We start from the raw sequence: 27409 nt of genomic DNA on the forward strand, positions 1-27409 counted from the left end.
ATATTTTTTTTAAAGCCAGACCCTCAAGGATCCAAACTGGGAGGCCACAAGATGGACTATTTGCTGGTTTTGGAATGACCCCTTTATCAAAGAGAACTTCATTGAGGCTAAGGCCCCACGTAGCAAAGCGTAGTAAGAAAAACGCTGCAGGAAAAAAAACATGGCGGAAATGCTTCACATTTTTTTTATGCAGCGGTTTTCTTTGCAGAGTTTTCTCCTGCAGACTTTCTGCCCTTATTATACCCATGCGGAAAACGCCAGTATTTTCGTAGCTGTAAATAACATGCTGCGATTTACAAACACAAGTCTTTTTGAAAATGGAGTTTTTCCACAGCAGATTTTTTTTTTTGGCAATGTGTAGATAGGATTGGGCCAAAATGCTGTGGTTTCACAATGTGGGGCCCCAGCCTGAGGTCCCACGTTGCAGAAACACGGTTGTTTTGTTGCAGATTTTGCTGCGTTTTTTTGCGCCAAGGCCTGGAGTGGAATGAGCAAAAGGCAGAAATACAAGTACTTCCTATATATTTCCCATTCCTTTTGTAGGCATTCTTAAAGTTGGCTCCAAAAAGCACAGCAAAAGCTGCGCTTCCGCAACGTAGGGCCTTAGTCTAACGCTAAGGCCCCATGTTGCGGAAATGCAGCTTTTTTTTTGTTGCAGATTTTGTTGCGTTTTTTTGAGCCAAAGCCGGGAGTGGATTGAGCAGACGGAAGAAGTATATATTTCCCATTCCTTTTGTAAACATGCTTGGTTTTGGCTAAAAAACCACAACAAAATCTGCAACAAAAAAAGCTGCATTTCCGCACTGTGGGGCTTTAACTGTCATATAATTTGGAAATGCATCTAATTAACTATTTGATACATGTAGATTGAGAATGCTTATTCATATGTTTAATCAAAAATGTACGCCCACTTCGGTGGGTATAAGAAGGTATGATCTGTACAATAAAGAATGCTTCTGCCCAGACTCAGCTTGTCTCTGTGTTAAATGCATTACTCGACAGCCCGGGACTACACCTAATTTGGCCTCCATTCAATATACCTATTGGTCCGATTGCAGACTACCTCATCACCGGAAACGCCGCAAGTTGACGCGAGTTTTCCGCCGTAGGAAAAGCGCTTGCAGTAACTACAAAGTGGATGGGATTTGCGTGAATCACATGCCCACTTTGCGAGAAAAACCGCAGTGCGGACATGCCGCGATTTCCAAAACTGGTGTGATTTTGGAAATTGCAGCAAAGCGCTGCGGGAAGAACCGCAATGCGTTCCTGCCACGGTTGTTCCCACAGCGCTTTAGCACGGCATTTCTGGCCCATGGGGCCTTAGCTTATAGGGGTTTTCTTGGCAATTTATATTGAAGAACAATCCTCATTCTCTGATGTATATAAATTAAAAGCAGCCTAGAAACAGAATTAAGGATAAGAATCTACATTGTGGAAAAGCAGCGGATTTTCTTGCAGATCTTGCAGGGGAGGTGAGTAAATATAACAAACAGTTCTACTCAATAGAAGTTTTGGTTCAGGCCAAACAAAAATGCCAGGTGAACCCTGTGAATATTCGCAAGATAAATCTCCCATGGGTCGCCCTACGCATATAAACCTCAATGACTTTCCTCACCTCCAGTAGATCCCCCGATGCTGATATAGTTGATTATGGGGTTCGTTTATAATTAGGGCAAATGGTCACATACTTGCCACTGGACCCCTTTGCAGCCTTGGGCCTCAGGGCACAATCCATTTTGTCATCATTATGATCTACCCTGATAAAATATGTAAAATAAAATTCAGCTTGCTGTGGCCTAACCCAAAGTGGTTCTAAGCATAAAAACTGGCATTAACACACACACACGGTTTTATATTCCGTTAGAAAGCTAACAGTGCGCTGAATTCAGTGCACTGTCAGCTTTCTCGTTATGTGCCCCGGGTGAAGAGATATTGGTGCGGGTACTGGTATCTCTTCACAGTCAGAAGGGAAGTTCTCAGGAGGGGCGTTCCTCACAGCCCAGCTAGACTGTCAGAAACTGCACTGAAGTCTCTTGCCCGGGGCACATAACGGGAAAGCCGACAGTGCACAGTATTCAGCGTACTGTTGGCTTTCTAGTGGCATATAAAACCGCATGTGCCCAAGGACATTCAAGGTCCTCTTTAAAATGATTAGACAGAGACTCTTTACTGATTTTAAAGGTAACCTGTCAGGTGGGTTTTCTGACATAAACAGGCCTGTCATGTGCAGGATGAAGAACTCACCCTTACCCTTGGTTCACATCTGCGTTTGGGAATCCGCTCGGATTTGCAAGCGGTGCACAGTGAAAGCACATGAACCTCATAGACTATAATGGGGTCCGAGTGCTTGCTGCGAGATCTCTGCATGACTCATGCAGACAGAAAAGTAGATTGTGAAGTGCTTTCCTGTCTGCATGTTCCCTGCTGAGATCTCGCGGCAAGCACACGGACCCCATTATAGTCTATGGGGATCTGTGTGTTTTCACTGCACACCACTTGCAAATGCGTTCGGTAGTCCATTGGGGGGAGTCCCCATGTGGATTCCCCCCAACGGATTACCGACGCAGATGTGAATGAGGCCTTACATTGCTGCCCTTCAGTAATCTTTCTGTTACAGCAAAGTGAAGTTACCGGTACCCCTCCTTAATAACACCTCCTTGACATGACTGACTTCTCCCTCACAGTCCACTCACCGCGTGACAACATGAGAGAGATGTCAGTCACATCCAGTTTATAGCTGAAAACCACCTTGACAGTATTAGGTGTGTACAAAAGGTTACATAAACTCGGGCAATTGTTCTCCTGTCAACACACAAGAGGAGATTCATGAACAGGTGCAAAAGGAAAATAGGTTTTGTTACTCATAGCAACCAATCACAGCGTATGTTTCATTTTGTTCTCTGCTCTTGATAAATGATAACTGCGCTGTGATTGCTTTGCTGAATCCAAGCTGGCCCAAAGTGGTTCTGGTTATTAAAAAAGTGGGAAGAGTGCAAGGGTTTTTTGTATATGCAGCTTTTTGGCTGCAGCTTTTTTTTCTGCAATGTGTGGATGGGATTAGCCAGAATCCTGTCCACTTTGCAGGTACAGCATTTTTTTGCCGCAGTGTTTTTTTGCCACGGTGTTTCCGCTGTGGTTGGAATGCTCCATTTTCACCTTGTGGGGCCCCAGCCTGAAGAAGTAAGGGCAAATAACTTTAGGCCACTGATATCACATAGATAGGAAAACAGTAAATGGCCTTTTTGTACTATTTATGTACTTTAGCGACTGTTCTCACACAGCCAACATACAGACGGAGATGTCCAATATATGAATCACACAAAAAACCTGTGTTTTAAAATTTCTGCAAAGTGAATGAGATTCTAGCTAATTCCATCCACACACTGCAGAAAAAAAAAAACCACGGAAAAGCTGCATTTTCCAAGATGCCCATGTTTTAGAAAATCGCAGCATGTCAATTATATCTGCAGAAATGCTCACGTTTTCTCTATAGGTTTAATATGGGAAGAAAACCCGCAGAGGAAAACTCAGCAAAATGCAATTCTAGTTGAAGAGTTGTCCAATAGATGTACTTACTGAATAGCTGTTAATGCCATGTTATATTTATTCATATATCTATATCCCTTCTGAAGGTTTGTTGCTTTGATATTATATGAAAAATTGCTAGTTGAGGACTTTCCCTATGTAGTAGTTACCAACTAAGCAATACATACCACTTTCTGAAAATGAATATGTAGATTAATCTATATATTCATTTCTGTAGGATTTGTTGCTATTTGCCTATATAAGGAATTGCTAGTTGAGCATCTCTCATGTGTTATTACTTGCTGACTAGTGACTATCTTTACTATATAATCAATTTAACTACTGGGCTTATGAGAAATCCTTAGTAACATGTAAGGCATGAATAAGTACCAGTTATACCCAGATATACAGTTTTACATGCCCAGAATCACTTTGATGTTGCCAAGATTTGATGCAGATTGTGGTATCAGTGGACCAAGCTTGTTTAACCCTTTTAACCACTTCCAGACCACCTATTGGGTTTTTACATCCAGTGAGTGGTTGTCTAAATCTGTAAGAATGTACCGGTACATCCAAGCAGTTTTCAGCAGCTGCTCAAAATCGTGCAGCTGCTGAAATGGGGAGCCAGATGTAACTTCAGCCGAAGCTCCCGTAGAGAAGGCAGGGAAGGTTTATTACTGTCCTTGCCTTCCCGATTGCTGTATACACAGCTATGGAGCCACCATGATGCAGCTGCCCTCTGACCCAGCGGTAACGTGATCCACCGGGATGAGAGTCTGTACGAGCTGCTGGGTGTTACAGGATCCAGATCAGCTCTACAGTTATGGGAAGGAGGCTGTGTTCTTCCTGCAACTGGGGCTAAATATACCAGCCCCAGTTAGGGCGGGTTCACACCAGTACCCGATCTCCGTTTTGAGGTTTCCATCAACTGCCGATAGGAAACGGAAACCTGGCATTCAATGTCCGCTGATGAGCGCCCGTAAGTGTCTTCTGCTCTACACGGAAAAGGCGTTTTTTTTTTTTTTAACCGGACACAAAGTCCTGCATATCCAACTTTGTGTCTGGTTAAAAAGAAATGGTTTCGCCGCGGAGAGCAGAAGACACTCACGGGCGCACACTTTGCAAACTCATTCAAATGAACGGGCTTGCAAATTGCCTGCCGGTTTCCGTCTCCTGTCCACATTCTCGGGCAGGAAACGGAAACCTACAAAACAGAGATCGGGCGCTGTTGTGAACCCGCCCTTACCAGGGAAATCAGTCTCTCCACTACACTATTTGCACTGCTCTTCAATAACAAAAAAATGAAAAGTGAAAAACGGACATGATTTCTCTCCTATTTTGTTTATATTTTCTTGGGTATAAAGAAAATAAAAAATACATGCAAAAATAAAAACAACATAAAACTAAAGCCCTATGTGTCACTGAAAAAAGACACAGAAATTAGTTAAATAATGCAAATGATAAAATTCTATAGCCCTCAAAACTGCAAATACAAAAAACCTGAAAATTGTGTGTGGTCCAGGACCACAAATGAAAACACATCTTGTCATGTGGCTACAATATGCCCAGAAACACTTTCTCAGGACGCCATCATCTGTATCTGTATGCTGGCAATGTGGCATTAATGTCTAAAGCCACCTAACCCCAGTTTCTCATTCAGATCACTTACATAACAGTATTTTTGGACCAGGGAATAGTAAGAGAACTTTTCTCTTTAGAGGACTGCAAGTTCAGAGGTCATTTAACCCTTTGTACCATACTTTCTACCCATTCCACACTAGTAGTGTTTGCTGTAGGCTGCTTGCAGCTTCCTTCTCCTCTCTTATTATTCTGACTAAGGTTCTGCTTTATCACTGAGTCAGGAAAAGACAATATCCATTTCTTAAGAATCAGAACGTGTGTGAAGAAGGAGCCTTCGTCAGCACAGTGAGGTAGAGTATGGGTGCTTGCCCCTCTCCCCTCCTTCCCTCCCTCCTGTCAGTTTCCTGGGCGGGCCCGGGGAGGAGCTGGCACTAGCAGCAGCAGCAGCAGCAGGAGGAGGAGGAGGAGGAGGAGGTTTTTGGCCTCTGAATGGATGAACTTCGGATTCTCCTCTTCCGTTTCCAGCAGTTCAACAGCCAGAGAAAGCAGCGACAACAAGCACTAGTAGTGAGGCATCCGGGGCATAAGGCTGCGGGCAGATTGAGGGCACACCTACAGCCCGTGTGTGACAGATGGCAGAGCATGGGGTGCCCTAGCTCCCAGATGTGAGTGAGTGAGTGGCTGGTGATTGTGCTTGGCATGCTGCTGGTGCAGTGTGCTGCTCTCCTGCATTACCTAGACATTGTGGATGGAGGCAGTGCCCTCACTGGAAGTCACTGTGATTTGTCTATCGGTGGGGTCGCAGCTGTGTGCCTAGCAGCCTTTGTGTGTATGTGACAGCCTGCTGATTGGTGGTATTTGCGGAGTGTGCCAGGCAGCTCTTACTCTGCCAATTGTGGTGCCAGTAGTGCTGCTGTGTTGTTGCCTGCTGGTGCTGGAGAAGGTGAAGACACCATGAAGAAGTTTTCTAGGATGCCCAAATCAGAGAGTGGTGGAGGAGGAGGTGGTGGTGGTCCAAGCCTTGGTACAGGATCATCTGGAAATTTTGTCACTGGAGGGGTGACTGTTGGCAGAGGGTTCACCGTTGGACGTCACCAGGTCACTGTGGAAGAGCTGGTGGCAGAAGGTAACTTATCTGTACGTCTGTATCTGTCTATGTATTTGTCTTTCCATCCACACACAGTTTTCATGTGCTCCTTCCAAGATCCAGTCTAGTAAAGGAACCCTGTCCCACTTTGTGATTGTGCAATGGACAGGGAGTGTACTCCTTACATTGTATTGGAATATTGCTGGAGACATGTTGACACATACAGCAGAAACTACAGTAAAACTCATTCCTCACATTTCCGCCATATCCTCTGCAAGACAGAAACTTATATGTTTAGGTAAACTTATGTATATACTATATGCTTATGTAAAGTAAGTATGAATGTCCTACTGGCTTCAGGGACCTCGGTGGGCGACAGATTGGGATTTCTTCTGAACGTTGTGCATTGAATCAGTATGGACTCCCTGTTGACTTACAGTATGCAGATCCTTATTATATTATTGTATACCTATTTACAAAATGCATGGAGATCAACATTCAGGCTAGAATATCTACAGTCTTTCTTAAGAACTAGATATTACAGTGCTACTTCCTTACATTTTGTCCTTTTATATTAAGCGTCAGCATGCCTAATGGCAAGGCCTGTTTAGTCTTGAAGTATTGTTTGTCATAAATATTGTATCTCTTAGGCTACATTCACTCACCGGAGCGGTACATTTCCCTCCTGGCACACAGTTGGTCAGAGGATGCTCCTCAACATATATGAGACACAACCGTTGCTAGAGTTGGAGTTGTGAAGACCGGAATCGATAATGCCAGTCTTCATACATATTCAACATAGTGTATTTACTTACAAAGAACAACAGCTTAAAAAAATGGAGCTTTTCTGCAACACAGGGCCTAAGTGTGAGGCTCCACGTTGCAGAAATGCATCCTTTTTTGTTGCAGTTGTTTAACCCGAAGCCAGGAACGGATTGAGCAGAAGGTAGAAGTATAAATTCTTCCTAGTATTTCCCATTCCTTTTGTAGAAATTCTTAGCTTTGGCTCAAAAAAACAAAAACAAAAAAAAACGGACAAGAAAAGGTCTTTGCCTAAAGTGGTTTTCTAGTCCCTGAGCCAATTTTAATCCAAAGGAGCTATCCTCAGGATACGGTATTATCTGATTGGTGGGCATCCATCACATGGACCTCACATCGAACAGTTGTTCTGGTCAACCTCCAATTCCTAAAGCTATACGAGGGACTGAGCCGGAAGCAGAAAGCCCCGTCCCCTGTATAGCAGCTATGTCAGAGTACTGCAGCTTTGCATTCATTCAAGTTCTTGTGACTTTGTCCCCTGTATAGATGGGTTGCAGCATTGGCGCCAGCCAGAGCAGCAGGGACCAGGTGTCAGACCACCGCAGATCTCATCTTAATGACCTACCCTTGGGATGGGTCATCAGCCAGAAAACCCCTATAGTCAAATGGTAAATTCAGTGTTGCCCCAAAAAATCTTTATTTTGGAGATTCCCTTTAAAGTGTTTTCCTGTGGTGTGCCATTTTTTATAGGAAGGGGAATTTCTGTTAATCCCAAAAAAGTAATAGTTGTCATGATGTGCAAAAACCTATGACACAGTGCCTGTATGAAGTCTGCACAGTAACTTAAAAATATATACTAGGGCTGTTTTTTCAGTAGGCCAATCCACCAACTCTGACTACTCTTTATGCTCACAGACTGACTCCTTAATAAATGGCTGACATTGCTCATGGTCAGTCAGAAGTATATGCTATGACTATGGCTATGCTATGACTAAGGAACGCAACAACATGTCCCAAAACGCGTAAGCTGATATTTTTTCTTCTGTCTTGTTCCTGGAGCATGTAAGATGTTTCCTTTCTATTTTTTGATAAAGTAAAAGTTATATTTTATTCAATGGTTGCTGGACATACTTTTTTTGTGAATGTTTGAACATTGTTGACCCCTTGCTGTCGGGGTTTTGTCCGATGCAACCATATCGGATCTACAACTTGAGTCTGATGTAGCATTTATCTTTTGTATTTTTGAGTCAGAAGTAAAGTTCTAATTCAGGAAAAAAGCAAGTGATTGAATTTCTATGAAAGTAGTAAATAAGTAACAAATCATGTATCTCATTACGTATACAATACCAATAATCACATAATATAATAAATAATATTATATAATTTCATTTATAAGCCTGATGCTCTGTTCACATCTGCGCTTGTCACTCCATACGGGGATTCTGTTCCCCTCTGAGCAAGCAGCACTTTTCTCTCTGCATTTTTCGCCCTTTTCAAGCGCATTGGCGTTCTACGATGGATTAGGCCCAAATGAATGGGATGGAGCCTTGCGCCGCAGACGCTGCGGCTGATTCAGCTGTGGAATCCGCGGCAAGATAGGACAGCTCGCTTAAAAAAGAAGCAAGCGGCTCCCATTGAAGTCAATGGGAGCCATTTTTGGCAACGGATTTTGAGGTGGATTTCGTGTCAACATCGGCTGCCATCTTCCCCCATGTGAACTAGCCCTTCTAGTCTATGACGTCTGCGAGTTTCCTAAAGTAACCATTTTTTATGTGAGTTAGGTTTCTATTCGGGGGGGTCCCCAAGCGACCCCTTGAACAGAAACCTGTGTGCAGATGTGAAGCAAGCCTTAGTTGAAAAAAGTAACTTTTTTTTTTTTTTTTTTGTGACTCCATAGCCCTGGTGTGTATGTCTTATTAATTGCTTTACTGTCTTCACCAGGCTGCCAACATTCAAGTTTTGTACTGTTGATTTATTGGATTTTCTGGCATCCAGTCCAGCACTAAACTGGTTAGTAGAGTTGAGAATAGCTATAAATCTAGTATAAAGTGCATCTCTAATAACTGTTTCCTATGGGCCTGACATTGAGATTAGAGACCTTGGCCCAAGCTGGTTGGTACAGTCGTAGAAAGAACCTCACAACCAGTGGCGTAACTAGTAATGGCGGGGCCCCGTTGTGAACTTTTGACATGCCCCAGTTGATCATGTTTCTGAAAAGACCTCCCTCCCCGAGCATAATGATAGTGTATGTGGGGTTCGTGGGCCCACGGCCTCACTTACCGATCCCGGTTCCTGCTCACAGCTGCCTCCTCAGAAGGGGAAGCACCAGCGTCTGTGAGCAGGAGCCAGGATCGGTAAGTAAATAGGGCCTGTTACCTTCTGGGGTTACTCCATCAGGTAACAGTCTATTAAAAAAAAAAAATCAGCAGCGGTAGTTACACCCCTCCTCACACTATTTGCAGAGCGAGCATTGTGCACAAATCCAATTAATTAAAGGGAACCTGCCTATCTTTACAATGCCCTCTCTGTCTAGTGTCTGGCCCTCTGATTTCAGTTGTGTGGTACTTATGGGTATTTGTGTAGTAGTTTTGAAGAATCCACAAGTAAATTTATACAGTGGCAGGGCATGAAGCAGGGGTCCGGTGAATGCAATGTAACTTTCTTTCTATGCTTCCTTAGTGCCACATTTAGAAGGTACACTTCATAAAGATCCATATTATGTTGAAGACATCATCATTCCAATCTTGCAGCTTTTTGTTTCTTAGCAAATTGGAGTAACTTGTATTGATATTTGTTTTCTTCCTATAAATCTGATTATACAAGTACAAAACTACATGTAATAGTATTATATTACTGTGAAATTAGGAGCCTTGAGTATATTTGGTAAGGTTGCCAGTCTGTCACTTCTCTTATCCATTTTCTAGGAAATAACACAGAAGTTTCCAAATCATTGGAATTGTCTTCTTGTACTATATCTTAGACGTTTTACAGGAACATCTGGGGATTTTTCACCTACCCGATGCTAGGTTCACACGTGTGTTTGTCTTTACATTGTTTGGGTCCACATGGGGACCCAAAAGATGGAGAGCCTGGAAAGCGGTTATCCCGTGGACACACACAGACCCCATAGACTATAATGGGGTCTGACAGGTGTCTGTGCAGGACTTTTCACTACACCGATTTTAGACTGAATTTGTCGCGGAGTCTCCAATGCAGATGTAAACCTAGCCTGACTATATATTCTATTTCCTTCTGAAGACATGGTAAATATGGTTTTAAACAGCAAACCTTGGTATCCCACTCCCAATTAAGTTTGCGCATCCTGTCCACTAGTGACAGTGGCCACACCAGCTCTTTACTGGTCTGGTTTGATTCTATGTATTTATCTTAACAATGATGACTCCATGATGGAAACTTATAGTTAATTTGGTTCAACAAATATCAATAAATAAGTCTGGCTTTGACTTCAGATCCTGTGGGCCCACGTTTCCCAGTAGCATATCCATGTGTTTGTTGGCTACTATAACCTCATCCAGAAATAGAATATTTGTGATCTGACCATATATCATGAAAGAATTAGGCTTGGTCTCTTTGAAGCAAATTTAAGGATGATGTGACCAATAGTGTAAGATGATAATGGATACATGTAAATGGTCATAATAATAAGTTCCATCAGGGAAGATCCTTTTCTGACCTACGTAAAAAAAAAAAAAAAAAATTTACAAATTGGATAACCATGATTTCTTTGATGGGAGAAGAAATGTTATGTTTTTACTATCTGTTTTTATTTTTCTTGCATCTTATAGATCAAAAAAATACACCAAGAAATAAAAAGTGGAAATATAACAGGGCTGTACGGAACCACTTTTGTATTTCCCTCAGCTATGAAGCATGAAGGTTATGGCCATTTGGCTGTCGGACCCCTGCAGATCTAATATTGATAGCCTATTCTTAAGATAGACCATCAGGATTGCAAAGATGGAAAGCCCTTGGATACTTTTTCACTTTCTTATTGAACATCTGTCACCAATCATATGTCCTATTGTAGAGAACCAGTATTCTTTGTCATTGTGAAAACCTTGTAACTTATGGAAACCTATTCCTTCAGTCAGACATCAGATATCGCTCACGTTAGTTTTGTGCAGTTGCTGATGCATTGTCAATATCAGGAGTTGATAGTAAATGAAAGAAAACTATGAGGCTAGAGATGCAAAATTACTTTGGCAGAAACTACTGTCATGTGACTTGAGCTTGTCATGCCCCCCCCCCCCCCCCCGTGACTCCTGACGGTGCTGCAACTGTGTCTCTGATTTGCAAAAACATTGAGAAGTTCTCTTTAGTTTTTTTTTTTTTTGTTTTTTTTTGGTGACTAGGAGTCACTGTACCAGCATTCTTAGAGTCATAACGCAAATAAATTCATATATGTTAGTGAAGGAATCCCAGGGCGACGCCGTGATCTTTGGTCTCATAACACAAGTGCAGCCAAAGTCCTTGTGTAGCTCTAGCCTAAGTCTGCAGGAGAAATGAAGTAGTCAATTCTAATCACTTAAATTAATGGCCCACCATGTAATGCATCTATGGACCATAGTCTGCCATAGAGGGCACTGCTTTTTCAGAGGGGGTTTTCTGTTCTGGTTCATAGGAAGGGGACTTAATATGGACAGTGGTTTCCTTCACAAGGCAATTCTTATTAAAGGAATTTTACTTACAAATACATAGCTGGACATAGCAGAAGTTCAGTGCTTGGCTGTTCCAGTAGACTCTTTAAAATGAATGATGTGGCTCTATTCGGACAAGCCACCCTTGTTCTCTTGATTCTGTGGATAAGGGATAAATTGCATTTGTAGGAAAACCCTTTTAACTTTGATTAGTTTCTTGCAACTGATACTGATAGGGTTAGTGAGGTGGTCATCATCAAGATGTTTAGATAAAATCTATAAAATGCTGAAAAATATTTAATATTGACAAAAATAGTTAACTTTTAATTGTCTACAAATTAAAAGTGGTTGTGTTCATGGAAAACCTCTTCAAAGAAGAACTTTCACCACCTTCAACATGTCCAATAGAGATGAGCAAACACTGTTCGGATCAGCCGATCCAAACAGCACGCACCCATAGAAATGAATGGAAGCACCTGTGACGCTGACTTTGCCGGCGGCCGGGCGGCGTCACAGGTGCTTCCATTCATTTCTATGGGTGCGTGCTGTTCGGATCGGCTGATCCGAACAGTGTTCGCTCATCTCTAACGTCCAACTCTTTACATCAAATAATAGCAATTTACATATGCTTCACTGATTCTGGCACCGTTCCTGATCAATCAATGCTGTTGATTTTGGTGCCTGATACATTATTTAGACTCTATACTGTCAGGAGGGCGGTGTCAGGCCTATCAGGCAGGAGCAGGTATGAAGTGTGATTCTGAGCTCTGACACTGGCTGCCTCTGACTGGAGCGCTTAATTACACCCCCCTGCCTGACACTGCCCTTCTGACATTACAGAGCTGAAATAACTTTTCAGACACCAAAACTAATTGCACTTGTTGCTTAGATAAAAAAAACCCTGCTAATTACTGTGGAGTTAGTAGAGTGGAAGCTATTAACAGATGCTAAGAACTAAAAATTGGTTGAGCTGGATTTGGCCATTTTTCCCTGTCTACATCCCCATCGAGAAAACCTGCCATCTCCTTTATAGAGTATATTTGATAGATCTAAGTCAAATAAATTAAAGGCAAGTTGATAATCACATTTGGCGTTCAAAACATGCAAAAGTTTAGGAAAAAATCAAACTGAAGGAACTCCTAAAACTTAACTTTTTTTTTTTTACTAATATTGCTCATAAAATTGATATCAAATAAAACAACTCAAAAGAGAATGATGATCGACAAATAAAAAATAGATGTGTATACAGGAGGATGCATTAGATGCAAAAACATATATCCAATATTAACCTCACTAGGTATGTTCTACTTCACACCAACAGTCTAAACACCACACCAACAGTTTACTCTCCTAAGTTCGCTTACATATAGGCAGAAAAAGTAGGGGGGGCTGCCTCAATAGTGTAAGGTTATCTCTAAGACCTTAATCTATTAACTGAGTTCAGCTGATAGAATCCCCTACACTTGTGCAATGAACGACGAGACAGCAACTCATATAATTTGTCAGTTGTTAGGATGTTAGCTGACCATGCAGACTATATCCTCATATTAGGAGACACCAGACCCAAGAGCATTTACTATGCATACAGAACAGAAGATTGTCCAACTTGACTTGGATTGCTTACATCTTCTTGCAGTACATAGATTTTTTTTTTTTTTTGTATGCACAAAGGTCATTGCATAACACTTATGCAAACAAAAGATATATAGCGGCTGCCCATTTTGTTTACTTGTACAGTAGCTCACACGGCAGTGATAGATTGTTAACCTGTTACGATAGAGTCCAGCTTTTGTACATCTAGTGTATGCTAAAACAATGAAAATAATGTCTAAAATAGTTGCTATAGGCAAGAATCCATTTTCAAGAAAGGTGAACACATGTACTGTAAATTTTTATTACCGTATATACTCGAGTATAAGCCGAGGCCCCTAATTTTACCACAAAAAACTGGCAAAACTTATTGACTCGAGTATAAGCCTAGGAGGGAAATGCAGCAGCTACTGGAAAATTTGTAAAATTTAATTGGTCTGAGTTTTTGGCTGCAATAGTTGCTGGGGGCTGGGGAGGGGGTGTTTTGGTTGTCTGTCTGCCCTTTCCCTGAGCTTGAGGACTGAGTTTTTCCCCCCCACTTGGAATTCAGCCTGGCTGAATATAGGGTATCTGCAGTGCTCCTATTAACCCCTTCCCGATGGAACAGGAGCATATGGTCTCACAAGGAGTCTGAGGATCTCATCTCGATACCTAATGACAGTCAGGCTACCTCTGGCGAGCACATGGCTGTGCGGCCCTTCAAAGAAATGCCACCCCACATCATTACTGACGCAAACATTGTAAAATTAATAATGAAGACTATAAAAGAACATATATGGAAGTAAGCAGTATTTTAAAAAAGTGTTAGACAAACCAGAATATGTTTTAGATTTTAGATTTGTAAAAGTATCCTCCTTTTTCTCTGCTGATAGTTTTGCACACTATTGGCATTGTCTCCATCAGTTTCATGAGGCATTCACCAGGAATGGTTTTCAGTTAACAGATATGCCTTGTCGAGAGTTGATTTGTGTGGTAAATTTCAAAAACGTATAAGTATAGTCATGAAAACCAATCAATTCTATGATGAAACTGCCTTTCATGAGGACTGACCCAAGAAAAGAAGACCCAGAGTTACCTCTACTGCAGAAGATAAATTCATTAGAGTTACCCACCTCAGAGTCTGCATATTAACAGCACTTCAGATTAGAGCCCACGTAAATGCTTCACAGAGATCAAGTTCAAGGCACATCTCAACATCAGCTGTTCAGAGGAGACTATGAGAATCAATCCTTCATGGTCGATTACTGCAAAGAAGCCACTACTGAAGAACTGCAACACAAAGAAGATAATTATTTGGGCCAAGAAACATAAGGAATGTAAATTAGACTAGTGGAAATCTTTTATTTGGTCTGATTTGAGATATGATTCTAAATGTTATGTCTTTGTGAGATGCAAAAATGATGAGTCAATGGTTTCTTTGGTTTCTACATGTATGGTTCCCACTGTGAAATGTGAAGGGACGTAGTGTGATTGTGTGGGGGTGCTTTGCTGATGACATTGTTGGTGCATTTCTGCGGCAACATGTCCTCCTATGGGGTTTGTTCTTAGTGGGACCATTCTTTTGATTTTCACCAGGACATTGACCCTCAAACACACCTCCAGAACCATCTGATCAAGAAGAGTGGTGATGAAGTGTTTTGCCAGATGGCTTGGCCTCCAATCACCGAACCTAAACCCAAATTAGATGGTTTAGGATGTGCTGACAATAGCAGAATCGGTTAACAACTGATCAACACCTTTAAAAACTCCTTCAAGCTTGTGGAAAACCATTCTAGATAACTACCTCATAGTTACATAGTAGATGAGTATGGATGAAGACAACAGTCCATCAAGTCCAACCTATAACCCTAAAATCCCCTACAGTGTTGATCCAGAGGAAGGCAAAAAACCCCCAAAACCATGACGCTTATGCCAATTGTCCCATTTTCGGGGAAAAAAATTCCTTCCTGACTCCAATCTGGCAGTCAGTATAAAAATCCTTGATCATGGTGTCCTTAAAATCTAGAATCCATAACTGTAATATGCTCATCCAGACCCTCTTTGAACTTGTTCAATGAATCCACCATCACCACTTCCTGGGGCAGAGAGTTCCATAGCCTTGCTGTTAATCCCCTTCTATGTTGTTAGTGAAACTTTCTCTCCTCCAGACATAGGGGATGTCCCCTTGTCACTGGCCTAGGAGTAAAAAGATCCTTAGAAAGTTCTTTGTATTGTCCCTTCATGTATTTGTACATTGTTATTAGATCTCCCCGTAGACGTCTTTTCTCTAAACTGAATAACCCCAAGTTTGTTAATCTATCGTGGTACTCCAGTCCACCCATTCCCCTAATCATTTCAGTTCCCTTCTTTGCAGTCTTTCTAGTTCGATTGTAATTTTTTGAGAGAAATCCTCAGTAGTTGATACCTTTTTTAACATATCCACTTGCTAACACGGTACAAAGACATTTTTTCTTATAGTTCGATTGTGTCTTTCTTGTATATTGAGGGCCCAAAATTGCGCACAATATTCTAAGTGTGGCCATACCAGTGATTTGTATACAGGCATAACTATGTCCTTGTCATGAGAATCTATTCCTCTTTTGATGCACCCCAAATTTTATTTGCCTTGGCAGCAGCTGCCTGACACTGGTCATTAAAGGTAAGCTTACTCTCCACCAAAATCCTCAAGTCTTTTTCATTGGCAGTCTCACCCAGTAATTTACTATTAAGTACATAATCATACATTTTATTACGTTGACCAAAGTGCATCACCTTACATTTGTCAAAATTAAACTTCATTTGCCAAGTCTACGCCCATGCTTCCAGTTTCCTTAGATCCCCTTGTAATAGTCTACTATCCTCCTCATTATTAATTACCCTACAAAGTTTAGTATCATCTGCAAATATAGACACCCTGCTTTGTAAACCATTAATAAAGATATTAAACAGGAAGCTGATTGGGAGAATGCCAAGAGTTTGCAAAACTGTAATTAAGGCAAAAGGGGACTACTTTGAAGAACATGTTTATTTATTTTATTTTTTTATCTACTTCTTATTTCCATATGTGTTCCTTCATGTTCTTTAGGTCTTTAATGTAAATATAAAATGTAGAAAATAATTGTAAAAAAAAGAACAAAAGGTTGTCCATGCTTTTGACCGGTATCGTACATATCATGGTTGTCAACAGTTCTGTGAAGTAGGTGTGTCCAAATATTCTATGAATTGGTGGGATTTATTTCAATTTACTATGTGGGTGGTATGTGGGCATTTTCTAGGCATGCTAGGTGCAGGACTTTAAGGGCAAAAAATGTTTAAAAAAAAAATAATCTGTTAGTGCTATTAATGGGTTAATAAATGCACCCATATACCTTTAGCCATGTTGTGAGTGATTTCTGGGTGTCTTTGGGAGCTCCTGGTATCTCCTGCAATTGTTTCCTTGGTTCAGCTTCCTGCTATGTAATTGCCGCACTAGCCCCTTTCACCTTACCCCCCCTTCCTCTCTCCCTCCCATACACCCTCCCCGCCCCGTGTCTCTAGCTATCCCACCCTTACCTACTCAGCCCAACTCCCGACCCCATTATATACTTAACTTCCATGCCTCTTCCTGGGCGGATGGCTCCTCCTTTTTTACTGATTTTGCAGGCACGGTCTCTTCTCCAGCGCTGCTTTGTTCTCTGCAGCAATGATCCACTACTGCACATGCGTGGAAGCTGCGCAGAAGAGGTGAATTATTGGCAGCAGTGCGCAGAACAGCACTTGGAGAAGAGAGTGTGCCTGCAGAATCAGAAATGAAGGAGTAGTCGTTCCCCAGGAAGAAGCATCGAAGGTAAGTATCATGGGGTGGGGTAAAGTAGTAGTGATGATACGTTTCCATAAATGGTGAAACAGATCGTCTCCAGACAATCAGAAAATGTGTCTGGTGAGGTCACATGACTGCCCGCGGAATATGGGTAACTATACATTTTTGATTGTTATTTAGAAAGTAGGAGGGGGAATGATGTTTAGATTAGTGTAGGGATTTCCAGTTATCCCAGGCAACCCCTTTAAATATGTAGGATCATTTTGCCAACTATGATATACCTAACATCTGAGATCAATATTTCACAACCCTAGGGTTTCTTGAGACCTTTAAACGGGGTTCCCCATTACATGGCAACAACAAGATCTATTACTTAAAGTAGAGAAGGTGATGGTTTAAAAAGCAGTATACATATCTGAACAAAATTATAGTACAGAAGTAAAATTATTGAATGTATTACTGTAAATGTTTTGATGCGAGAATGATATTAGAGACTTCCCAAAAGTGGAAGGATTTTCAGGGGTTCACCTGCAGTAATATGGATGGCATCACAGTCTTAAATGAGCAGTGTCATCACATGGCAGTGTGAAAGGCGATTACTATGTCTATGTGCCTCCAGTGACCTTGTTACCTATAGCGAGCGATCAGACATGTTTAATTTCCCCTGTGCTTTTCAGAATATGACAGTCAAACTTTGCTTGCTGCAGGCAAGAAGGCCACTTTTGTAAGAGATTTATTGTATGCAGAGCTATCTGTTAAAGCTTTTAAGAATGTTGTTCCACAAATAAATATTACAGTTCTATATTTAAAGGGAACCGATCACCAAGATAATGCAGTGCAATCTGCAGGTAGCATGTTATACAGCAGGAGTAGCTGAGCAGAATGATGTATAGGTTTATGGGGAAAGATTCAGTATAATTTATATTTTATCTATTAACATCTCTGTTCTATGGATAACCTAATCATTTTATAGCAATCATTGGCTGACAGCTTCCCTTCTATGTGCGTACAGAGATAGCTGTCAATAACTGAGAGGGCCATCTCCTTGACTTTATAGCTGAGAAAGGACAAAGATTTCAATGACTAAATATAAGTTATGCAATTTGTTTTCCCTACAAACTTGTACATCATCCTGCTTCTCTTGTTCTATAAGGCTGGGTTCACACTACCACTGCTGACCGCCCTGGGGATTCCGTCGTAAACCGCAGGGAAACTGAACAGGGGACGGCTTGCCGACAGTCAGCCTTAAAACTTATTCGTTTAAATGGGTTTTTAAAGGTGACCGCCATGTCCGTATGCGACCTCTCCACCTGAAACTGTGTTGTTTTTTTTTGTTTTTTTTTTTGCACGGACACAAAGTCCTACATGTAGGACTTTGTGTCCGTGAAAAAAAAAAACGATATCCAGGCTGTCCCAAAAAGAAGTAGAATACACTTTTCTTACACTTGTCTGTATACAAAAAGGATCTGAAAAAAGGAACTAAGTGGTGGAATTAAGGACTTTGTGTGTACAGGCACTGGATACTTTGGGGGAATATTTGGAGAGGTAGTCACATGAACACCATGGGTCGCATAAAGAGAATAACAGCAACAGCTAGACAAAGGAGTAATTTGAAAGTTTTTCTACCAGAGAATTTTAATATTTATTAGTAGGACAACTGTTTTATAGCGGCTCTATCACTGGGAAAAGTCATTTTTAACTAATCACATCATTGTATAGCTTTTAGATTCTATTCCACACCTACCTAGTATGTAAATTTCCTCAGTAGGTTCTGAATAAGTCCGTTTTTATTCATATGCTAATGAGCTTCCAGCCAGCACAGGAAGTTCCCAGCAGCACTCGTCCCTACTATTATCTCCTATGTGTGTGTGCAAACAGGAAGCTGAGTCATCATCATCATCATCATCAGCCTGTGCATAGGAAACAATAGCAAAGAGGAGTGCACTATGTATCGTGCACCAGTATAATTAGCATATGAATAAAAACGGACTTATTCAGAAATCACTGAGGCAATGTACATACTAAAGGTAGGTGTGGAATAGACTTTCTAAAGCCTATGCAAGGGATGTGATTAGTTAAAAATGACTTTTCCCAATGACAGAGCCCCTTTAAGAATTTTCTTAACTACTGGATTTCTATTTTACATAAACTTGACAACTAGAATAACACTGTGTGACCAAATGGATCTTGCTGGTAAGTCCTTCTTGAAATCATTCGGTAAAGTCTGATTGTCATAGTACACTTTTTTTTTTTTTTTTTTAATAAATAAAGGGTTGTCAGGCAGAGGTTCCAAAGCATTGCTATGCTAGCACCATTTTTTTTTTATTGGTTATTTTTTTTGATGGTCATTACAAATACAAAATAATTTTACCAGAACCCTGTCTTGCTGATGTGCCTGTAAGCTATATACTGTATCCATACTACTAGTTATACATAGTAAAGAAATGTGAGAAATACTGTAGGACCCCTGTGGGAGTTATGAACATGACAGGTTCTGCATAGTGCTACTTGTACAATCCTCTGCACAGAATAATGGGGAGATATGTAGATGAACATAATGAATAAGCTGTTTCCTTTAATAGTAAATATCGCTATATACATAAGAAAATTCTTGCTTAGGAATTTGGGTTATGCAATTTCGTGTGTGAAGTGGCAACACCACTTGACACTAGAAGCTATGGATACTTTAGCTAAAAAGGTAGAGAATTTTACATGATATTGCGGAGTTGCAAAGTCTACTGTTAAACAAATACCATTTACATATAATTCTTTATGCGCTATCTGGACCATCAACAGACACAGAAATACAGACCTCATTTAAAGAGCTCTTCCCGTGTGTTTTGTATAATGTAATTTTGTGGGATGTGTAGAAATGCATCAGAAGCACATCTCCTGAAAACTCACTATTTAAACTCATTGTCAGATTTCTTAACCCCATTGTTGGTGGAAGGGGGTGCCTCATTTTTGAGTAGCCACATGCCTTTCATAAATAAGGTGCTCCCCCCGCCAGGCCATGAGCCTGGAGGGAAATGTGTTTCAGCTCCTAGCTGGCGTAGATTTCCTGCATCACTTACACCCAAAGGCACAGCAGGGGTGTGAAGTGGCCCAATGACTCCAGCTCCTGCATGCCCTTGCCATGGTCCCTTACCAAAATTATGATTTATTTTTTTTTATGCCTTGTAGGCCAGAGAATAGAGTATAATAAATATTGGTATACAATGCATAATAAATCTGCCCCACTGAACATCTAGAAAGATTTCGTGTCGCTTATGAAAAGACAATTCCTGTACCACTTGATGTTCTGCTGAGGGTGTTTTGTTCCTTCGTTGCAGAGAGTCCAGGAAGCTATGTGCAGTGGTTTTCAACTTGTGGTCCAGATATATACCACACAGGACACAGCACTTTGGACCTGGCAGATTTAGTGACTGCTAAGTGCCACCCAAACCATCCACCAGCTTCAAATAATAAAGCTCAGTGTCTGCAAAGCAAATGCAGGCATCAGAAGACATTGGGTCAGGGTTAAGGGGACAGCTCTCCCCTACAGAAACGGAATAAGATGATGGCTTCTGATCGATCATGTGATTATTAAAAAGCTGGTGGAAAGCTAAAAGACCTCAGAACTTTTAGTGTGTGTCTGCCACAGTTACCCCCGTAATTAAAAGGATTTGCTTTGCGTGCTATGAACACCATTTGTTTTCCTCCACTTGAGATCAGGAGCAGGATTTTCCACATTATGGACACCACAATTCCCTTGGCTGGAACTTTTTGCATTAGGGTTGCTTGGCTTGAAAACGTTGGTAAACACTGGCCTAGGGTACTACTACATAATGGCTCTCAATATCTGTTGAATTAATGATTTGCAGTTAACAGTTTACCAGGCTGATGAATAAAAAGTGAAGGTAAATAAGGTGCAAATGTAGTCCTCCCCCTGCAGCATTATGTAGCAGTTGTCTGCCTACAAGATGCCAAGTCATCCTCACTGGGCGTCTTCAGGTAATGAGCATGGTACTCAGGTCACACAGTCTCCTTGTAGCTAGTGCAGGTGTTTTATAAGCCACCTGCACTCAGAGGAATTCAGCTTGAAGCGAATGGTTGGATGTCAATTACCCAAAGGGGATGCTACATTACACAATAAGGTTGGTGTTTGCAGTCGACTCCAGTCAATCATGGATTACAGAACTTCTTTTAGAGAAACTTTGTCTTGCATTTGAAGCTTTTAATATTTTAAGCATACCTATAGTATATGTTTTACTTTTCTTTGCTACATAGCTGTATTTATTTTCACATTAGGTCGGGGAAAAATCTTTTTTTTTTTTTTTTTCTTCTCTTTTAATAATCCTTGCCTTGAAGCTATGTTCAGATGATACATTGTATAATTATGCAATATGAATTTGTGTGTCCTCGCTCAACATGTTTGTTTGGATTCTATATTTTTTCAGAATCTCTGTTGATAAAAAGTACTCTGTGAAATAAACATTGAGATTGTGACGTCACTCCAAACCATGGCATTCCTGTATGGAGACAGACTCATGCCTCCAGTCCCGAGATAAGCGGTTATATTGTTGTCCAGTGCAAGCACTTTTTTCTGTCTGTTTTATAATCGCATTACTAATTCATAGCAGGGACAACATCGGAACTAATGGGAAATCATTTGTGCTGTCGTCAAACGGCAAAGACCTCTTTACATCGCACACTTACAAGCCTAAGTAATCTTATACAACTGCTGCAGCCATTTGTAGGTTTCTAAGTGAAATGCAAGTCCTGAAAAGCCTTTACATGGTTTCATTTCTGCATTTCTTTCACAAGTGACTGCAAGGTAGATTACATTTAAGGCCTCTTGCAGACAACTGTGGCCGAGATACAGCGTACTATCTGTTTTTTCTCCCAGGTAGTACACTGACCCATTCATTTCTATGGGCCCATACACATGACCGTGAGCAGGTCGTCTGTCCAGGCTGCAAAATTTAGAACCGTTCCTATTCCTGTCCTATTTTGCGGCCCTGCTTCTGTGGCTCCTATTCATTTCATGAAAGGGGCCACGGAAGCACGGCGGATGGGTGGCACACGGGTGACATCCATGTGTCCCCATGCCTTTAATTCACGGCCGGTCATGTGCAAACGGTATTAGGATGGTGTTTCCAAACTCGGGTTCTGCGGGGGTATGGTTAGGGTTTTGCTAGAAAGAAAGCAACAGCAAGACCTGTCACTTTTACAGCAGGTATAGGATAACTAAAGAAACTCTGGTAAATTCACAGAGTTTTTTTTCAAGAAGATTTTTGAGGCAGAAATTGCCTGAAAAAGCTCCTTCTGACTCTCCATTCATTTCAATGGGAGACAGAAACGTTAGGAACGAGCTTCAAAGGGGTTCTTCCTTGTAAAACCCATTGAAATGAATGGGAGACAAACTAGTGTTTGTGTGTTAGGCCGGGTTCACACGGAGTTACGTGCCGCGAGATTTGGCACGTAGACGCCGCGTGACCCTTTGCGTGCCGTACACGCTCCCATTCATTTCAATGGGAGCGGGGAGCGTATGCGCCGCGCTAGTTTGCGGCCGTGCATTTATTCACGGCCGCAAACTAGCGCGGCGCATACGCTCCCCGCTCCCATTGAAATGAATGGGAGCGTGTACGGCACGCAAAGGGTCACGCGGCGTCTACGTGCCAAATCTCGCGGCACGTAACTCCGTGTGAACCCGGCCTTAAAAAAACAAAACATAAAACTCTCTAAAAACTGATACTAAAGCTAGAATTTTTTTCTGCCACCCATTAATTTCAATGGGGTATGCAAGGTGGAATCATCTTCAAGGTGGCTCATGTCACTTCATTTTTTTTCCTGTAGCTGAAAAGTCAACTACAGGAAAAAAAATCTGCTCCTGATTCCCATTGAAATGATTGGGAAAGTTTGGAGGTATTTTCATTTTTAAAGGCAAATTCTGCCTCAAATTCACCCTGCAAAAACTCTGTGTAAACATACCAGACTGACACCTGGATGCTAGGATAGTGACACTGAAAGATGAATGCATGCAAATATATATGATACCATTTTTCCATGATGACTATTCTGTCCATTGCTTTTTATTCATCAGATAAATATACCATTATTTGGTGTCCTGATACTAAATACATTCAAGTGTATACATTGTATACCAGTACAACAAACACAAAATTGACAGTTTTTGTCTTGAACAGTTACCAGTAGGTACGACCATGAATGCAGAAACTTACTGTATATACTCGAGTATAAGCCGACCAGAATATAAGCCGAGGCCCCTAATTTTACCATCAGATTTCCAATAGTGTCTAGTTCTAGTTCAAAATCTGGTGCACTTTTAGACTGTCTAGTCTAACATTTCACCACTTATTTTCTTATTTTCTGAAAAAAAAATGTAGGTATGATGGATGAAATTTTGGAGCAACTTCCAAAATTTTGGCACAATTTCTAGCTCAGAGTTTAGTGTAAACCACACCTTCTTCTGAACAAGCCCTCCCTGCATGTCGTGTGAGATGCACAATCTGTCAAAAACACAAACCTTTCTCTATAAAACGTACAAACAGAAAAAAGCAAAGCAACATTAAAAAGCCTCCCCTCTAATGCAAGGTCACCTGGAAAGGCTGATTCTCTGAGTGGTATCTTCTGAAGTGGTAGTTGTTTTTCTATATTAATGTTAATTGCTCTAATTGTCCTGTTTATTAGATATGTGTCCAGAGCTTGAGGCTCTTGTTCTAAGGCTTGATTCACATCTGTGTTTGGTATTCCGTTAAGGGAGTCCGCTTAGGGACCCCCTTCCCGAACGGAATACCAAACACATTGACAAGTGGTGAGCTTATGAAAGCACATGGACCCAAGAGACTATGGGGTCCGTGTGTTTTCCACAGAAAATGCGGAGAGGAAAGTACTTCATGAACTACGTTCCTCTCTGCATGATTTGTGCGGGCACCGCACGGAAAACACATGGACCCCATTATTGTCTATGGGGTCTGTGTACTTTCGTAAGCGGTGGCTTGTCAATGCGTTCAGTATTCCGTTCTGGATGTCACCAAGCGGACTCCCTGAATGGAATACCGAACACAGATGTGAACCAGGCCTATGACATCCATATGTCATCATAACATGGGGAACTGGGGTCATAAGACAGCCCCTTTATATTGGTAACTTTTGTTTAGCCTCAACCATATTGACCTGAAATGTGGTCCTCAGCTTTACCAAAAGACATCTGTATATATGGCCATAGTTTATTACGATTTCTTTAGCTGAAAACGGATGGCAATAAAAACAACTTTCCAACCAAATTTTCCCAGATCTGTCTTGTTTTTGACAGGAACACAGACGACCATCATACAAAAAGCAAAACAATATACACATATCTACTTTATGAATTTTCCTTCCACTCGCGCCAATCTGATATTATAAAGTATATCACGTACTACGTGTCAGAAGTTTCTGTACTGGGTACTGTGGATGTAAGCAAGTTTTGTATCTCCTTTCCTGTCTAAACCTCTTTTGGTAGGAGATGCGAGTCATGAATAAGGAAGCGAGAGGTGTAATCACTGGTTCATATTTCAAGCATAAAAATCCGGTCGTGTTCATGTGCATGATATCATTTAATTCCCACTTTCATTTTCCACCCACCCAGAGAGTTGGGCTAGAAATAATTAGCAACTGGGAGGATTGCAGAGCATTTGTAAAATATGAGGTTATCACTCATTCGTACAGTACCAATGTGACATGAAAGAAGGCTCTATGTATGGAATACCCCTGCAGTGATCTGCGTTCTTTGCTGGCTTCCAGTACGTTTCTTTTTAAGAAGATTAAGCAGAAGTTTCTATGATTTAAATTCATCCAAGTCTTTCGCTCTAAGCTATCTTTGCAGAATCTTAATTGTCTTTGCTTCGTGCAGATCTAGCTAAACATTTGCCAAATTTGGTCATTTCAGGTTTTCTGCATCCCAAGCTTTGTATTATAATCCTTCCAACCTATTGTACATATCATATGAACTTCACTTTACCCATTTGCAAAGCATTTGTTTTGCTGAAAGCTATTTTTTTTTTTGTCCGCATCCGGATATTGGTTTGCACAGATATTTGCTATTGTCATGCCTTCAGGCTGAAACAGTAAGAACAAGGATGTTTGGCTTTAAATATATTTTGTGAAGGCAGCTTTTCTTTATTTTTCTTGTACATCAGCAGTTTAAGTCCATTTCATAATCAGGAAGTTAAGAAAAACTTTCCAACAGGAAAACAAAAGCTTCTGTGCAAGCTCTGTACATATGACTGATAGGTGCTTGGTCATTTCTTTTTTGTACATGCAAGCATAAAGAACATATCTTTAAAAAAACAATTCTTGTCATTGGACGTGGTCCAAATTTATTTTGAGCTGTTAAGTAGTTTTATCTGTTTCTGGGGAAATTGAATAATAGCTTAAATATCTGCCATGACCGTCACCACAGGGCTTGTCACTCAATATTTTTTCAGTTGTGAACTGCAGTTTTTCCCATTGTCACAGGAGCCAAAATATATCAGCTAGACCACTGAAACAAAAGTTAAGTTTTATTTTTTAAAATATCATTAACTTGTTCACAGGATAGGTCATAATATACTGTATATCACCACAGTGGGTCCAATTGGTGGATGTCTGACTTCCAGACCTTGCACCAATCATCTGGTTCTGGCTAGCAGCGCGGAAGTGTTCACACGTGGGGCACTTCCCCATGGACACTGTGTTGTGATGCTCGCAGTGGGGTGCTGTAACTAATTGCGCAAGGACTCATTGTACAGAGGTCACAGTGAAGTGACTCATGCACCTGTATAACGTTGTGTTCATTTTTGTTGAGACTCATAGATCACTGTACAGTATAATATTGGGATTTGTGGTCCATGTCTTTTTTTGTCAAAAATGTAGTTGTCTTTATTGCAGGGTATCTGAGCTTTCATAAAAAATTGAAATATCTGCAGAGTGTTGTTGAGCAATGTGTTCTTTGGCTGTATAAGCCTTCATAAATGGTATCCTATAAGCTTTTCTGCTGCTAATAGCCCCTTAAAGGCTGCAGCATATTCTGCATGTCTCGTTGGGGCTAGGTGCGTGAACAGTACAGAGCAACTTGCTCCCCTTCTCCCCATCCATTATTACTTATGTTGGTTTCTTGACATGTAATTCTGCCAGAAGTAACTGAAAAATAGCAAACAAATAGCTGGGAAAAGCCCAAATGAACATAATATAGAGGATAATTACAAATATTAATATTGGACTCCAAATCTAGGTTATGATTGGCTAAGAAGATCCCTGATACAGAAAAGGAGAAATTTGAGCACAAATATAAAAACTGTTTGCAGTCTATGACTAATCTTCAATCAGCAATAACTCAAGCAGCTAGTCAAAAGTAGATACACTCTCCTAGGAGACAAGCTTGCCACTTTGAGCTATGAGAAGCTGCAGACTCCTCTTTATGCAGTGTATGGGTAGGGAAAGATGTGTGTAAAGATGTAGAACCTGTGAAGAGAGACCTCCCACTCCCACCTCCACTTCTCCTGTTCCTTCCTGAGCTTGTTGGTATATAAAGATGGAGTTGCAATAGCAACAGGGAGTGAACAGCTAAAATGTACAGAGGTGAAAAGACTAATGGTGGTCATATACACTATATAGTTGGGCAACTCTTTCTATTGTGTAAGGGGTTGTCCGGACTCTTCCCCAATGGAGATGTGAGAAAGAAGATCATATAAGATATATCACTATTAGTGGTGTCTGTATTAGCTTATTTATCTCCTCCCCATTGGAAACTTGAGCTAGGTTGAGTGTGAATGTATATAGGAGAGTCATAATAATAGCTGTAAGCCAGTATCTAACATGGGTGTGTGGACATAAAATTGCTAGTGTATAATTGTTTACATGTGGTTGATGGATGAACACAAGGCTTATCTGCAAAACTTAATATTCCCAATTAAAGTGGTAAGAACAGCTTTGGAGCACAGACTGTTTCTCAAACACATAGAATACAGTAAAGACTAGATGGAAAAGAACTTTGTAAGTATGTGTAGTGTTTTTTTATTTGTTTAGAGATCACCTTTAATTTATATGAGTGCAAGGGCTTATGTATTGTACTCTCACTTAGGATTTATCCAGCTCTATCCCTATGAGCTAGGAAGGCAATGGTAGCAATAGCAATGGAAACGTGCCATTTGTGCCTGCATGTTTTAATTGTTTTTATAGGCATTTATAGGTTTTCTATACGTATTGCCAAGAGGAAACTGACTCCTGTCATGGACTAACTACTAGAGATGAGCGAGTAGTATGCGATCGAGTAGGTATTCAATTGAATACTGCGGTATTCGATCAAATACTACGGTATGCGAAATACTCGTAATCGATCGAGTACCACTCGCTATTCGAATGGAAAAGTTAGATGCAGAACCAGCATTGATTGGCTGAATGCTATAC

At 40.9% G+C, this 27409-nt stretch overlaps 1 protein-coding gene across 1 annotated transcript in view; it reads left to right on the top strand.

Moving 5' to 3' along the window:
• Positions 1-5569: 5569 nt before the first annotated feature.
• The window catches only part of BMP2K (BMP2 inducible kinase), a 153580-nt gene continuing 131740 nt past the window's right edge, over positions 5570-27409 (top strand). The window contains exon 1 of the mRNA XM_075284144.1: positions 5570-6232. Within this exon, the coding sequence (XP_075140245.1) occupies positions 6061-6232 (172 nt within the window). The 5' untranslated portion in view covers positions 5570-6060. The remainder of the gene's footprint in view (positions 6233-27409) is intronic.

The sequence above is a fragment of the Leptodactylus fuscus genome, chromosome 1 (assembly GCF_031893055.1).
Source record: "Leptodactylus fuscus isolate aLepFus1 chromosome 1, aLepFus1.hap2, whole genome shotgun sequence".
Taxonomy (NCBI): Eukaryota; Metazoa; Chordata; class Amphibia; order Anura; family Leptodactylidae; genus Leptodactylus; species Leptodactylus fuscus.